Source organism: Salvelinus alpinus, chromosome 6 (assembly GCF_045679555.1).
Source record: "Salvelinus alpinus chromosome 6, SLU_Salpinus.1, whole genome shotgun sequence".
NCBI lineage: Eukaryota > Metazoa > Chordata > Actinopteri > Salmoniformes > Salmonidae > Salvelinus > Salvelinus alpinus.
In genome coordinates, this window is record NC_092091.1 from 21,667,719 (window position 1) to 21,682,425 (window position 14,707).

The 14,707-nt window shown below is 45.5% G+C and overlaps 1 protein-coding gene across 3 annotated transcripts in view; it reads right to left on the minus strand.

Annotated features, from left to right (window-relative positions):
* Positions 1-14,707, minus strand: part of LOC139578354 (transducin-like enhancer protein 4) — an 84,542-nt gene that overhangs the window by 46,533 nt on the left and 23,302 nt on the right. For all 3 annotated transcript variants that reach the window (XM_071405826.1, XM_071405823.1, XM_071405824.1), the window contains exon 4: positions 9,736-9,780. In XM_071405826.1, the coding sequence (XP_071261927.1) occupies positions 9,736-9,780 (45 nt within the window). The remainder of the gene's footprint in view (positions 1-9,735; positions 9,781-14,707) is intronic.

Consider the following 14,707-nt stretch of genomic DNA (forward strand, 5'->3'; position numbering starts at 1 on the left):
TTTAGCTACCTGCAAATTTATGCATGGTGGCTAGCTATGACAATCAGTATGGGTTGGGATTATTGCTGCGTTCAAAACAATCTCGGAACTTGGAAATCTCAGACTTCTGACTTCAGTGCTTTCAAGACAACTGGGAACTGAAAAAAATAACTAGCTCCGACTGGGAAAAATCGTTTTGAACGGTCATCCAACTCGGAAATCCAACTCGGGAACTCGGACCACTTTCTAGAGCCCTGACTTTCCGACATGAAGATCACTGACGACGTCATGATTTGACCTCGTATTTTTCAAAGTTCCCAGTTGAAAAGCACTGTTAGGTTCATTGTTTAGCTAGCTAGCTACAAATCTAAACAAAAGACTCCACTTTGTCAGATGATTACATGACTGACCCATCAGGTTAGCCAGGTGTGTCCGGGATGATTATGGTCATCTACTGTATTTCATGAACGTGTGTTCATGTCTGGACAATAGTGACCCATCCACTTAGCTAGATGTGGCTGTGGGGTGGTTATAGAATTTCTTTCACATGACCCATCAAGAGTGTCTGGGTAAGAATCATCTAATAATTTATACAATTTAATTTATACAATATTCTTCTGGACACTTTCTATTTTGATATTGCTACTATGCAAGTAACCATTTCACTGTACCTTTTAAACCTTTTGTATCCTGTGCATGTGACAAATAAACTTTGATTTTATTTGAAAGAATTGTGTGTTTACCAGAAACGGTAATGTGAAGAACAACATGACCTGCACCAAAGTCAGATTGGGATATAGGCCAAGGACTAGATAAAGTGTATTTTTGCTACTACTATCACCACTTTTAGTCTTGAAATCTTTGGTTGTTTACTACACTACGTTACCCCACTCTGTTTAGCACATGGCCCCACATTAATTCTTAAAGATGGGTGGGGCTAAGGTTTAAGAGGGTGTGAACGATGCTGAATGGGTGTAAACAAAGAAGAGCTCTCCAGTAGGTGTACCAATTATTTCAAGGGCCATTTTCTCAGAAGTGGGGTTACAAGTTTATCAACGTTCAAAGCAGAATTACTTTCCCATTGCTCCTCAACTGCATTGTATGATATACAATTTTCTAGCTCTGAGTCTATACTTTTATCCAATGTCAGTCATTAAAAAAAATAAAAAAAATACAAATAGAAATTCACTGGAGATGGTCCTCTCCTTCCTCCTCTGCGGAGCCTCTACTGGTGTGGGGTACAGAGATACTGATTCAAAAATCATGTTAAACACTATTATTGCACACAGAGTGACTCCATGCAACTTATTAAGTGACACATTTTTACTCTTCATTTTTTATTCATATGTAAACATTAAAAAAACATAATTCCACTTTGACATTATGGGGTACTGTGTGTAGGCCAATGACACAATCTCAATTCAATCCATTTTAAATTCAGGTTGTAACACAACAACATGGAAAAAGTCAAGGGGTGTGAATACCTTCCAAAGGCACTGTATATCTACTGGCATTCTAGACCTGACTGGATATATAGAACTAGCCATCTGTAGGCCGTTATCACTAACTATATCTACTGGCATTCTAGACCTGACTGGATATATAGAACTAGCCATCTGTAGGCCGTTATCACTAACTATATCTACTGGCATTCTAGACCTGACTGCATATATAGAACTAGCCATCTGTAGGCCGTTATCACTAACTATATCTACTGGCATTCTAGACCTGACTGGATATATAGAACTAGCCATCTGTAGGCCGTTATCACTAACTATATCTACTGGCATTCTAGACCTGACTGGATATATAGAACTAGCCATCTGTAGGCCGTTATCACTAACTATATCTACTGGCATTCTAGACCTGACTGCATATATAGAACTAGCCATCTGTAGGCCGTTATCACTAACTATATCTACTGGCATTCTAGACCTGACTGGATATATAGAACTAGCCATCTGTAGGCCGTTGTCACTAACTATATCTACTGAGCCTTCTAGACCTGACTGGCTATATAGAACTAGCCATCTGTAGGCCGTTATCACTAACTATATCTACTGGCATTCTAGACCTGACTGGATATATAGAACTAGCCATCTGTAGGCCGTTGTCACTAACTATATCTACTGGCATTCTAGACCTGACTGGATATATAGAACTAGCCATCTGTAGGCCGTTATCACTAACTATATCTACTGGCATTCTAGACCTGACTGGATATATAGAACTAGACATCTGTAGGCCGTTATCACTAACTATATCTACTGGCATTCTAGACCTGACTGGATATATAGAACTAGCCATCTGTAGACCGTTATCACTAACTATATCTACTGGCATTCTAGACCTGACTGGATATATAGAACTAGCCATCTGTAGGCCGTTATCACTAACTATATCTACTGGCATTCTAGACCTGACTGGATATATAGAACTAGCCATCTGTAGGCCACTATCACTAACTATATCTACTGAGCCTTCTAGACCTGACTGGATATATAGAACTAGCCATCTGTAGGCCGTTATCACTAACTATATCTACTGGCATTCTAGACCTGACTGCATATATAGAACTAGCCATCTGTAGGCCGTTGTCACTAACTATATCTACTGGCATTCTAGACCTGACTAGATATATAGAACTAGCCATCTGTAGGCCGTTGTCACTAACTATATCTACTGAGCCTTCTAGACCTGACTGGATATATAGAACTAGCCATCTGTAGGCCGTTATCACTAACAATATCTACTGGCATTCTAGACCTGACTGGATATATAGAACTAGCCATCTGTAGGCCGTTGTCACTAACTATATCTACTGAGCTTTCTAGACCTGACTGGATATATAGAACTAGCCATCTGTAGGCCGTTATCACTAACTATATCTACTGGCATTCTAGACCTGACTGGATATATAGAACTAGCCATCTGTAGGCCGTTATCACTAACTATATCTACTGGCATTCTAGACCTGACTGGATATATAGAACTAGCCATCTGTAGGCCGTTATCACTAACTATATCTACTGGCATTCTAGACCTGACTGGATATATAGAACTAGCCATCTGTAGGCCGTTATCACTAACTATATCTACTGGCATTCTAGACCTGACTGCATATATAGAACTAGCCATCTGTAGGCCGTTATCACTAACTATATCTACTGGCATTCTAGACCTGACTGGATATATAGAACTAGCCATCTGTAGGCCGTTATCACTAACTATATCTACTGGCATTCTAGACCTGACTGGATATATAGAACTAGCCATCTGTAGGCCGTTATCACTAACTATATCTACTGGCATTCTAGACCTGACTGCATATATAGAACTAGCCATCTGTAGGCCGTTATCACTAACTATATCTACTGGCATTCTAGACCTGACTGGATATATAGAACTAGCCATCTGTAGGCCGTTGTCACTAACTATATCTACTGAGCCTTCTAGACCTGACTGGATATATAGAACTAGCCATCTGTAGGCCGTTATCACTAACTATATCTACTGGCATTCTAGACCTGACTGGATATATAGAACTAGCCATCTGTAGGCCGTTGTCACTAACTATATCTACTGGCATTCTAGACCTGACTGGATATATAGAACTAGCCATCTGTAGGCCGTTATCACTAACTATATCTACTGGCATTCTAGACCTGACTGGATATATAGAACTAGACATCTGTAGGCCGTTATCACTAACTATATCTACTGGCATTCTAGACCTGACTGGATATATAGAACTAGCCATCTGTAGACCGTTATCACTAACTATATCTACTGGCATTCTAGACCTGACTGGATATATAGAACTAGCCATCTGTAGGCCGTTATCACTAACTATATCTACTGGCATTCTAGACCTGACTGGATATATAGAACTAGCCATCTGTAGGCCACTATCACTAACTATATCTACTGAGCCTTCTAGACCTGACTGGATATATAGAACTAGCCATCTGTAGGCCGTTATCACTAACTATATCTACTGGCATTCTAGACCTGACTGCATATATAGAACTAGCCATCTGTAGGCCGTTGTCACTAACTATATCTACTGGCATTCTAGACCTGACTAGATATATAGAACTAGCCATCTGTAGGCCGTTGTCACTAACTATATCTACTGAGCCTTCTAGACCTGACTGGATATATAGAACTAGCCATCTGTAGGCCGTTATCACTAACTATATCTACTGGCATTCTAGACCTGACTGGATATATAGAACTAGCCATCTGTAGGCCGTTATCACTAACTATATCTACTGGCATTCTAGACCTGACTGGATATATAGAACTAGCCATCTGTAGGCCGTTATCACTAACTATATCTACTGGCATTCTAGACCTGACTGGATATATAGAACTAGCCATCTGTAGGCCGTTATCACTAACTATATCTACTGGCATTCTAGACCTGACTGGATATATAGAACTAGCCATCTGTAGGCCGTTATCACTAACAATATCTACTGGCATTCTAGACCTGACTGGATATATAGAACTAGCCATCTGTAGGCCGTTGTCACTAACTATATCTACTGAGCTTTCTAGACCTGACTGGATATATAGAACTAGCCATCTGTAGGCCGTTATCACTAACTATATCTACTGGCATTCTAGACCTGACTGGATATATAGAACTAGCCATCTGTAGGCCGTTATCACTAACTATATCTACTGGCATTCTAGACCTGACTGGATATATAGAACTAGCCATCTGTAGGCCGTTATCACTAACTATATCTACTGGCATTCTAGACCTGACTGGATATATAGAACTAGCCATCTGTAGGCCGTTATCACTAACTATATCTACTGGCATTCTAGACCTGACTGCATATATAGAACTAGCCATCTGTAGGCCGTTATCACTAACTATATCTACTGGCATTCTAGACCTGACTGGATATATAGAACTAGCCATCTGTAGGCCGTTATCACTAACTATATCTACTGGCATTCTAGACCTGACTGGATATATAGAACTAGCCATCTGTAGGCCGTTATCACTAACTATATCTACTGGCATTCTAGACCTGACTGGATATATAGAACTAGCCATCTGTAGGCCGTTATCACTAACTATATCTACTGGCATTCTAGACCTGACTGGATATATAGAACTAGCCATCTGTAGGCCGTTATCACTAACAATATCTACTGGCATTCTAGACCTGACTGGATATATAGAACTAGCCATCTGTAGGCCGTTGTCACTAACTATATCTACTGAGCTTTCTAGACCTGACTGGATATATAGAACTAGCCATCTGTAGGCCGTTATCACTAACTATATCTACTGGCATTCTAGACCTGACTGGATATATAGAACTAGCCATCTGTAGGCCGTTATCACTAACTATATCTACTGGCATTCTAGACCTGACTGGATATATAGAACTAGCCATCTGTAGGCCGTTATCACTAACTATATCTACTGGCATTCTAGACCTGACTGGATATATAGAACTAGCCATCTGTAGGCCGTTATCACTAACTATATCTACTGGCATTCTAGACCTGACTGGATATATAGAACTAGCCATCTGTAGGCCGTTATCACTAACTATATCTACTGGCATTCTAGACCTGACTGCATATATAGAACTAGCCATCTGTAGGCCGTTATCACTAACTATATCTACTGGCATTCTAGACCTGACTGGATATATAGAACTAGCCATCTGTAGGCCGTTATCACTAACTATATCTACTGGCATTCTAGACCTGACTGGATATATAGAACTAGCCATCTGTAGGCCGTTATCACTAACTATATCTACTGAGCCTTCTAGACCTGACTGAAAATATACAGGATATTGTCGGGCAATATCCCTGAATACAGTATATACTATATATCACTGAATATTTAAATCCTTTTTTCCCTGGACCTATATCTGCGAGCTAGCTTATGACCGATATCACTAGAACTACAGGGGCGGTGTACATCTGTGAATATAAAACTACTTCTGCAGGCTACTTAGGACCGATATCACTAGAACTACAGGGGCGGTGTACATCTGTGAATATAAAACTACTTCTGCAGGCTTCTTAGGACCGATATCAGTGAATATAATGTACCACCATACCTCCTGTACACATATACCACCATATCCCTGAGCCTTCTGAGAACATATAGCATGGAATATATAACTAGCTGTCTGCAGACCCAAAACATCACACGTGATGATAAGACTGTATTGCTGCCCACATATATATCACTACATATGTAACTCCATTATACTAAGCCCTCAGTGTTTCTACATATCAGTAGTGCTCCTCTCTCTCTCTCTTCCAGTGAGGAAGGAAGGTGTGTGCTGTGCTGCGCCTGCTGTTTTAAAGCCACCATGATGCCATGGCTGATCAGTGATCACCATCTCCACGGCAGGAAGGGAGGGAAGGGCAGACAGAACACACACACAGATACTATCAGATCAGTTGGTATCAGCAGCCCTGTTGGCAGACGGCCCATTCCTTCCAAATCCTCCCCTATACACATCCCTCCCTGATCAGTAGAAGCTAAAGGGAATAGTGACTCCTGTAGAAAGCGAGTGACTGCTTGATGGCTCAATTAATGGCAGCAGCACATCACGAGATGGCCCCGCACGTGATAAGGAGAGTAATGGCACACGGCTGGGGCTGGGAAGAGAGGAACTAAGAGCAGATACTGTTAAATCTATTCATGATTCATTATTCCTTGCTTTGGCTCAAAGCTCCCCTTGTCATTTCTCAGTGCACTCTCGCTCATTTCTCTCTGGCTCATTCTTTCTACAGCATCTCTCTCTGGCTCATCCTTTCTACAGCATCTCTCTCTGGCTCATCCTTTCTACAGTATCTGTCTCTGGCTCATCCTTTCTACAGCATCTCTCTCTGGCTCATCCTTTCTACAGTATCTCTCTCTGGCTCATCCTTTCTACAGTATCTCTCTCTGGCTCATCCTTTCTACAGTATCTGTCTCTGGCTCATCCTTTCTACGGCATCTCTCTCTGGCTCATCCTTTCAACAGCATCGGTCTCTCTGGCTCATCCCTTCTACAGTATTGGTCTCTCTGGCTCATCCCTTCTACAGTATCGGTCTCTCTGGCGCATCCCTTCCACAGTATCGGTCTCTCTGGCTCATCCATTCCACAGTATCGGTCTCTCTGGCTCATCGTTTCCACAGTATTGGTCTCTCTGGCTCATCCCTTCTACAGTATCGGTCTCTCTGGCTCATCCCTTCCACAGTATCGGTCTCTCTGGCTCATCCATTCCACAGTATCGGTCTCTCCTTTCCACAGTATCGGTCTCTCTGGCTCATCGTTTCCACAGTATCGGTCTCTCTGGCTCATCGTTTCCACAGTATCGGTCTCTCTGGCTCATCCTTTCTACAGTATCGGTCTCTCTGGCTCATCGTTTCCACAGTATCGGTCTCTCTGGCTCATCCTTTCTACAGTATCGGTCTCTCTGGCTCATCCTTTCTACAGTATCGGTCTCTCTGGCTTATCGTTTCCACAGTATCGGTCTCTCTGGCTCATCTTTTCCACAGTATCGGTCTCTCTGGCTCATCCTTTCTACAGTATCGGTCTCTCTGGCTCATCCTTTCTACAGTATCGGTCTCTCTGGCTCATCCTTTCTACAGTATCGGTCTCTCTGGCTCATCCTTTCTACAGTATCGGTCTCTCTGGCTCATCCTTTCCACAGTATCGGTCTCTCTGGCTCATCCTTTCTACAGTATAGGTCTCTCTGGCTCATCCTTTCCACAGTATCGGTCTCTCTGGCTCATCCTTTCCACAGTATCGGTCTCTCTGGCTCATCCTTTCCACAGTATCGGTCTCTCTGGCTCATCGTTTCCACAGTATCGGTCTCTCTGGCTCATCGTTTCCATAGTATCGGTCTCTCTGGCTCATCGTTTCCACAGTATCGGTCTCTCTGGCTCATCGTTTCTACAGTATTGGTCTCTCTGGCTCATCCTTTCTACAGTATCGGTCTCTCTGGCTCATCCTTTCTACAGTATCGGTCTCTCTGGCTCATCCTTTCTACAGTATCGGTCTCTCTGGCTCATCCTTTCCACAGTATCGGTCTCTCTGGCTCATCCTTTCCACAGTATCGGTCTCTCTGGCTCATCCTTTCTACAGTATCGGTCTCTCTGGCTCATCCTTTCCACAGTATCGGTCTCTCTGGCTCATCGTTTCCACAGTATCGGTCTCTCTGGCTCATCGTTTCCACAGTATCGGTCTCTCTGGCTCATCCTTTCCACAGTATCGGTCTCTCTGGCTCATCCTTTCTACAGTATCTCTCTCTGGCTCATCCTTTCCACAGTATCGGTCTCTCTGGCTCATCCTTTCCACAGTATCGGTCTCTCTGGCTCATCCTTTCTACAGTATCGGTCTCTCTGGCTCATCCTTTCCACAGTATCGGTCTCTCTGGCTCATCGTTTCCACAGTATCGGTCTCTCTGGCTCATCGTTTCCACAGTATCGGTCTCTCTGGCTCATCCTTTCCACAGTATCGGTCTCTCTGGCTCATCCTTTCTACAGTATCTCTCTCTGGCTCATCCTTTCTACAGTATCGGTCTCTGGCTCATCCTTTCTACAGTATCTCTCTCTGGCTCATCCTTTCTATCTCTATCTGGCTCTTTTTTTACTATCCATTTTTCTTTCTCATATCACACTCTCTATTTAATTCCCCCCTCGCCCTCTCTCTGTTCTCTCTCAAATGTATCTATTTCTCTCTCATCACCTGTCTCAGCCCTCCTTCTCCCTTCTACTGTGTCCCCTGCCAGCAGCCTCACTCCCCCTCTCTCATTCCCTCCTTCCCCCCTCTCTCCCCCCTCCCTCTCTCCCCCTCATTCTTCCTCCCCCTTTCTGGAGTAACACAAGCAGATCTCTATTCATGTCTCCTCTGTGGTGACAGTAGAGCTGACAGTGGAGCTTTACCCTGTCGGCCTGGCTACTGGCTAATGGCACATATTCACTATGGTTCTGGATCTGTTTGGTTCTGTGCCTAGCTCTGGATCTGGGTCCAGCATGTGGACTGCTAAACACCACCGGACCTCTTCACTGCTGTCCATAACGATGGAGTAGAATGAGCCTGTAAGTCACCTTGAATGAAGACGTCAGTCAAGTGGATAATGCGCCACAACGCGCACTCTGCAACAAGAAAGGGACATGGGGTGCCTGCCAGGACTCTGCTGATCATAACGCACACACACGCACACGCACACACACACACACACACACACACACACACACACACACACACACACACACACACACACACACACACACACACACACCAAACAAATGCACGTACACACACACACACACACACCAAACGAACGAACGCATGCACACACAAACACCCTACTGCAATGAACACACTCTGTCAGAGATGATGAGAAATACTACAGTTCATGAGTATGAAACACACATGCACACACACTCGGTTTGAGGGGTTGAGGGTGTGTGTGTGTGTGTGTGTGTGTGTGTGTGTGTGTGTGTGTGTGTGTGTGTGTGTGTGTGTGTGTGTGTGTGTGTGTGTGTGTGTGTGTGTGTGTGTGTGTGTGTGTGTGTGTGTGTGTGTGTGTGTGTGTGTGTGTGTGTGTGAGAGAGAGAGAGACAGAGGCAGTGGCTGGTGTCAGAGAGGGCTGAGAGGGATGGTGACTGTGGTGTCTGCCCTATACTGCTCCCTGTAAAGACCATTACTGGAAGAGACCAGACACAGACAACACACACAGTAATACTGAAAGACAGTTAAGTCTCTCTTACCTGCTTGTGCATCTCTATGTTCAGCCCATAGGACATCTCATAGTACTGTATGGAGAGAGAAATAACAACGTTCAATAAGTATACAGAGGTAATAGATTAAATATAATCAGGTGATCAATTGTGTGTGTGCGTGTGGGTCCGTTCATGTGTGCATGGTGGAAATGTGAATGTGTGTCTGTGTATGTCGTTGTCAGTGTCTGTGTGTATGGAGCGGTGTTTGTCTGTCTCAGGACCAGTGTGGGTGTGTGTACACAGTAATAACTTCCATCCGGGCTGGAGAGACAGCGGGGATCAGTCATTGTGACATAGCCAGTCCCAGTCTCAGCAGGCACATGAACAGCACTGAGAATGATGACCATCAAACCTGACTTCTCTCCCTCTCTCTCTCTCCCACCCCCCCAATCTCTCCCATTCCTCTCCCCCCTCCTCCCTCTCTCTCTCCCACCCCCTCTCCCCTGCCCCCAATCTCTCCCCTTCCTCTCCCCCCTCCTGCCTCTCTCTCTCTCTCTCTCCCCCCCCCTGAAACTCTCGCTGTCTCTGTATCACTCTCTGTCTTTCTGTCTCTCCTCGCCCTCTCAGAATCTCTGCATCTCACAGGGACTGTCTGTCTATATCTTTCTCTCGCTCTCCATCTCTTGATCTCTCTCTCTGGCATTTCTCTCTCGGTTTCTCTCTCTATCACACACACACGTACGATGCATGCACACACACTCGCTCACACAGTACACACACACACGCACGCTGGCTCACAAGGTACACACACACACACACACACACACACGCTCACACACGGTCCTCTTGAGCCTTCCTTCCTTTGTCCATCTCTGAATCCTCTCCTCTCTCCAACATCATAAAAGCCATGTTCTTTTGTGCCATCTCTCCTCATCATGTCCTCCCTCCCTCTACCGCTCCATCCATCCCCCATCTCTCTCTTTTTCTCTTGCACTCTAACCATTATTAGTCTCTCGCTTGCTCTCTCTCGCTCTCTCTCCCTCGCACTCTAACCATTATTAGCCTCTCTTTCTCTCTCCATTCTTATTCATTCTCTCTCTCATATTAGATAAGTAGGTTCTGAGGACCAGTATGCTAATGTAGCCATGTACTGGACAACACAAGCCTCTTCACAGAGCAGTCTGTATGGAGGAATAAGGACTATGTAAAGGCTTTAGAATGCTCGACATACCATATTATAGGCTGAAAGATAGTGTATAAGGCTCTATAGAGAACCAACATGGCTGGACCCATGCAGAGAGGTGAACAATGTGGGAATGGATTACTGTAATGAACATATACACTGAGTATACCAAACATTAAGAACACCTTCCTAATACTGAGTTGTTTGTGTGTGTGTCTGTCTGTGTGAGGATACTCCTCAGGCAAAGTCAACACTGATAGAGAGGCAGGCTAAATGAATTAAATGGCATGAAAGATCAAGATACTGTACAGCCACATATGATCCTTAGCATACAACACACTGCACAGTGTACTACTGTGGAATCTGCTCAGCCTAATCACACCAAAATGCATCTGTCATGTCATGTCTTGCATATTCTCATTCATCTAATCTACCCTCATTCATTTGAATATTTCACATTCCTATAACTCTCCACACATACTATCTCAGCCGTATAAAAGAACAACGCTAAAATCCCCATGCAGGCTTATGATCCCAGGTGATGAAGCTGAGCTAGCTAAGAGCCCCACACTACACAACACCACAACAACAGCAGCCAGCCACAGAGCTGTTATCAGGGCTGATCTACTACAGACAGACAGCAGAGCTGTTATCAGGGCTGATCTACTACAGACAGACAGCAGAGCTGTTATCAGGGCTGATCTACTACAGACAGACAGCAGAGCTGTTATCAGGGCTGATCTACTACAGACAGCCACAGAGCTGTTATCAGGGCTGATCTACTACAGACAGCCACAGAGCTGTTATCAGGGCTGATCTACTACAGACAGCCACAGAGCTGTTATCAGGGCTGATCTACTACAGACAGCCACAGAGCTGTTATCAGGGCTGATCTACTACAGACAGCCACAGAGCTGTTAACAGGGCTGATCTACTACAGACAGACAGCAGAGCAGTTATCAGGGCTGATCTACTACAGACAGACAGCAGAGCTGTTATCTACTACAGACAGACAGCAGAGCTGTTATCAGGGCTGATCTACTACAGACAGCCACAGAGCTGTTATCAGGGCTGATCTACTACAGACAGACAGCAGAGCGGAGCAGCGTTGTTGTAGCGTTGTGCAGGTTTGTCTGTTCTGTTTCTCAATGGCTTCATCTTCCCCCCGTCCTACTCCCCCACCGCCCACCATTATATAATCTCCCTCTCGTGTCAGTGCATTCTCATTGAGCGCTATGTGTATAATACCTGGTGTATGCGTGTGTGTGTGTCAGTCTGGAGCAGATTGTGCACGGCATGTGGTGGATGTGGCGAAGGCTAAGCCCGGCAGAGAAACAGCCTGCTGATGCTGACGTCACCTCCCCAACCACCACAACGAGGAGGGTGTGTGTGGTGTGTGACACTGTGTGTGTGTGTGTGTGTGTGTGTGTGTGTGTGTGTGTGTGTGTGTGTGTGTGTGTGTGTGTGTGTGTGTGTGTGTGTGTGTGTGTGTGTGTGTGTGTGTGTGTGAACGCGTGCATTAACTTGATGGTGAGGATCGACCATGCAGCTTGGTGTGAGTGTGTTGGCCCTCACACTAGACCCTGCTAGGTCACTGTAGTGAGACAATGTCTGTAATTGGCTAGTGGTTGATGGCTGTCAGGGTGTGTCAACACAGAGGTGGGCCTGTACAGATGCATCTCTGGGGCCCACTGCTGCTAAGAGATCCCCTGCCAGTTAGCCTGGAGTTTCAAGACAACCAGTCAACGTGTGCTGCTGCGAGGAGGCCCGACAGGAGTCTTGGTCACGGAGAGGCTTGTACCGGCAAGGGGAGACTTTGTGCATGACTTGTGCATGACTTGTGCATGAATCCACCACAAGGGCTAGCCGGCGGCAGAGAGCTGTAACGAGAGTATGCAAGCACGTAGAAAGCGGGCATGCAACTAACCTCTACCTAGGCACTCCTGCACTAGACAGTTGCACGCCGCCCGCTGCCTTGTGGGTTAGTCTGTTATGACAAAGGCAGTGTAATGGCGGACGCCGACAGACTGGGTTTCCGGCAGCCTCCTGCAGCTGTAGAAGATACTGGTCATCCTGGGTTTCCCCCTTGCCACTGGAATTTCCCCTTTCTACAGTGAAGTAGTGCTGTTGTGGATTGTGCACCTTCAGCGGCACTTTAAATAACTTCCTTTGAGCAGGTATCCACTTCTGACCTCGGTGAAGCCATCAACTGGAAACCGGACTAAAGTCTGGCGGTGTTGGGGTGTCTGGTGACGGGGTAGGAGTGGATGTATCGGGAGCCCTTAATCAAACCCCTGCACGCCAGCGGCACAGGACTATTATGGTTGCTAGCAGTTGGGTGGCAGCTGCTCACAGCAGACCCCTGTGTAACTGAGCAGCCCTATTTAGGAGCACATTGCTCACCCCAGCTGGGGAGAGGCCTTGAAAAGGTGGCCTAAAAATTGACTCCATCCTGGATAGGCTACCGCACCTATAGGGAGTTCCACTCAGCGGTCGGAAAAAGCTAAAGAAAACAATTCCCCTGAAACTGGCGACATGGAACATCAGAACTCTTGGACACTGACGATAATAGCGATAGACCCCATCGGAGAACAGCTTTGATTGCTACAGAACTAAGGCGCTAAAACATTGACTTTGCTGCCCTGAGTGAGAGCAGGTTCCTGGATGAAGGTTCCCTGAAAAAGGAGGGAGAAGGCTACACCTTCTTCTGGAAAGGTTACCCTCCGGGTGGACAACATCAGCACAGTGTGGGACTGGCAATTAAGAACAGCCTACCACCCAGGCTCACCGAAACACCTGTCGGCATAAGTGAAAGACTCATGTCTCTCGGTATCCCCCTAGCCAAGATGCGTTATGCTACTCTTCTCAGTGCATACGCACCCAAGTTACCATCTGAAAATGAGGCAAAGGACTGCTTCTACCAGTCACACCGCATCCCCAGGAATGACAAGATATTTCTGCTGGGTGACTTCAACACTAGGGTGGGACAGAACAAAAGGATATGGAGCGGAGGCATGGTGTTGGCCAGGTCAATGAGAACGGCATGAGACTGCTAACTCTATGTGCCGAGCACAATCTCATTGTCACTAACACCTTGTTCCAGCAGAAGAACAAATATAAAACATCATAGCTGCACTCACGCTCCAAACATTGGCACCTGATTGACTACGTCATAGTGAGACATTCTGACAATAATGACGTTCTGCTGACACCTACCACGAGGGGTGCAGAATGCTGGACAGATCACCGTATGATACTGGCTAAACCCCAGGTGAGAATACATCCTCCCAATGCCAGCTGAAGTCCAGTAAGAGGCGTCTGCACTGAATCTGGCTTGAGAAAGCTACAGTAATGGACGAGTTCCGTTGCTCTCTCGCTGAAAGGCTGAGGAAGACTGAGCCTCTTCTGAGCGCAGAGGACCCCATGGACCAGAAGTGGGCATCTATTAGCTCAGTGCTCTATCAGGCAGCGGCCCACTCCATTGGCTACAGAGGTAGGAAACATCAGGAGTGGTTCGATGAGAACTCTGACACCATCACAATCTTACTGGACAATATGTACAAAGCGCACAGGGCTACTTTCAACAGCCCCACATCTGCGACCCTTTGCAAGCAATGGTATGCATCACGCAAGGAAGTGCATCCAACCTTGCGTGCTCTGCAGAACGAATGGTGGATGAATAAGAAACAAGAAATCCAAATTTATGTCGACAAAAACGGCATGCACAATTTCTACAACTCAATTAAAGCTATCTATGGCCCTAGAAGTCACTCCATCACAACCATGAAAACAGCCAATGGTCTGACTCTCTTGAAGGACCAAAACCAGATCCTGATG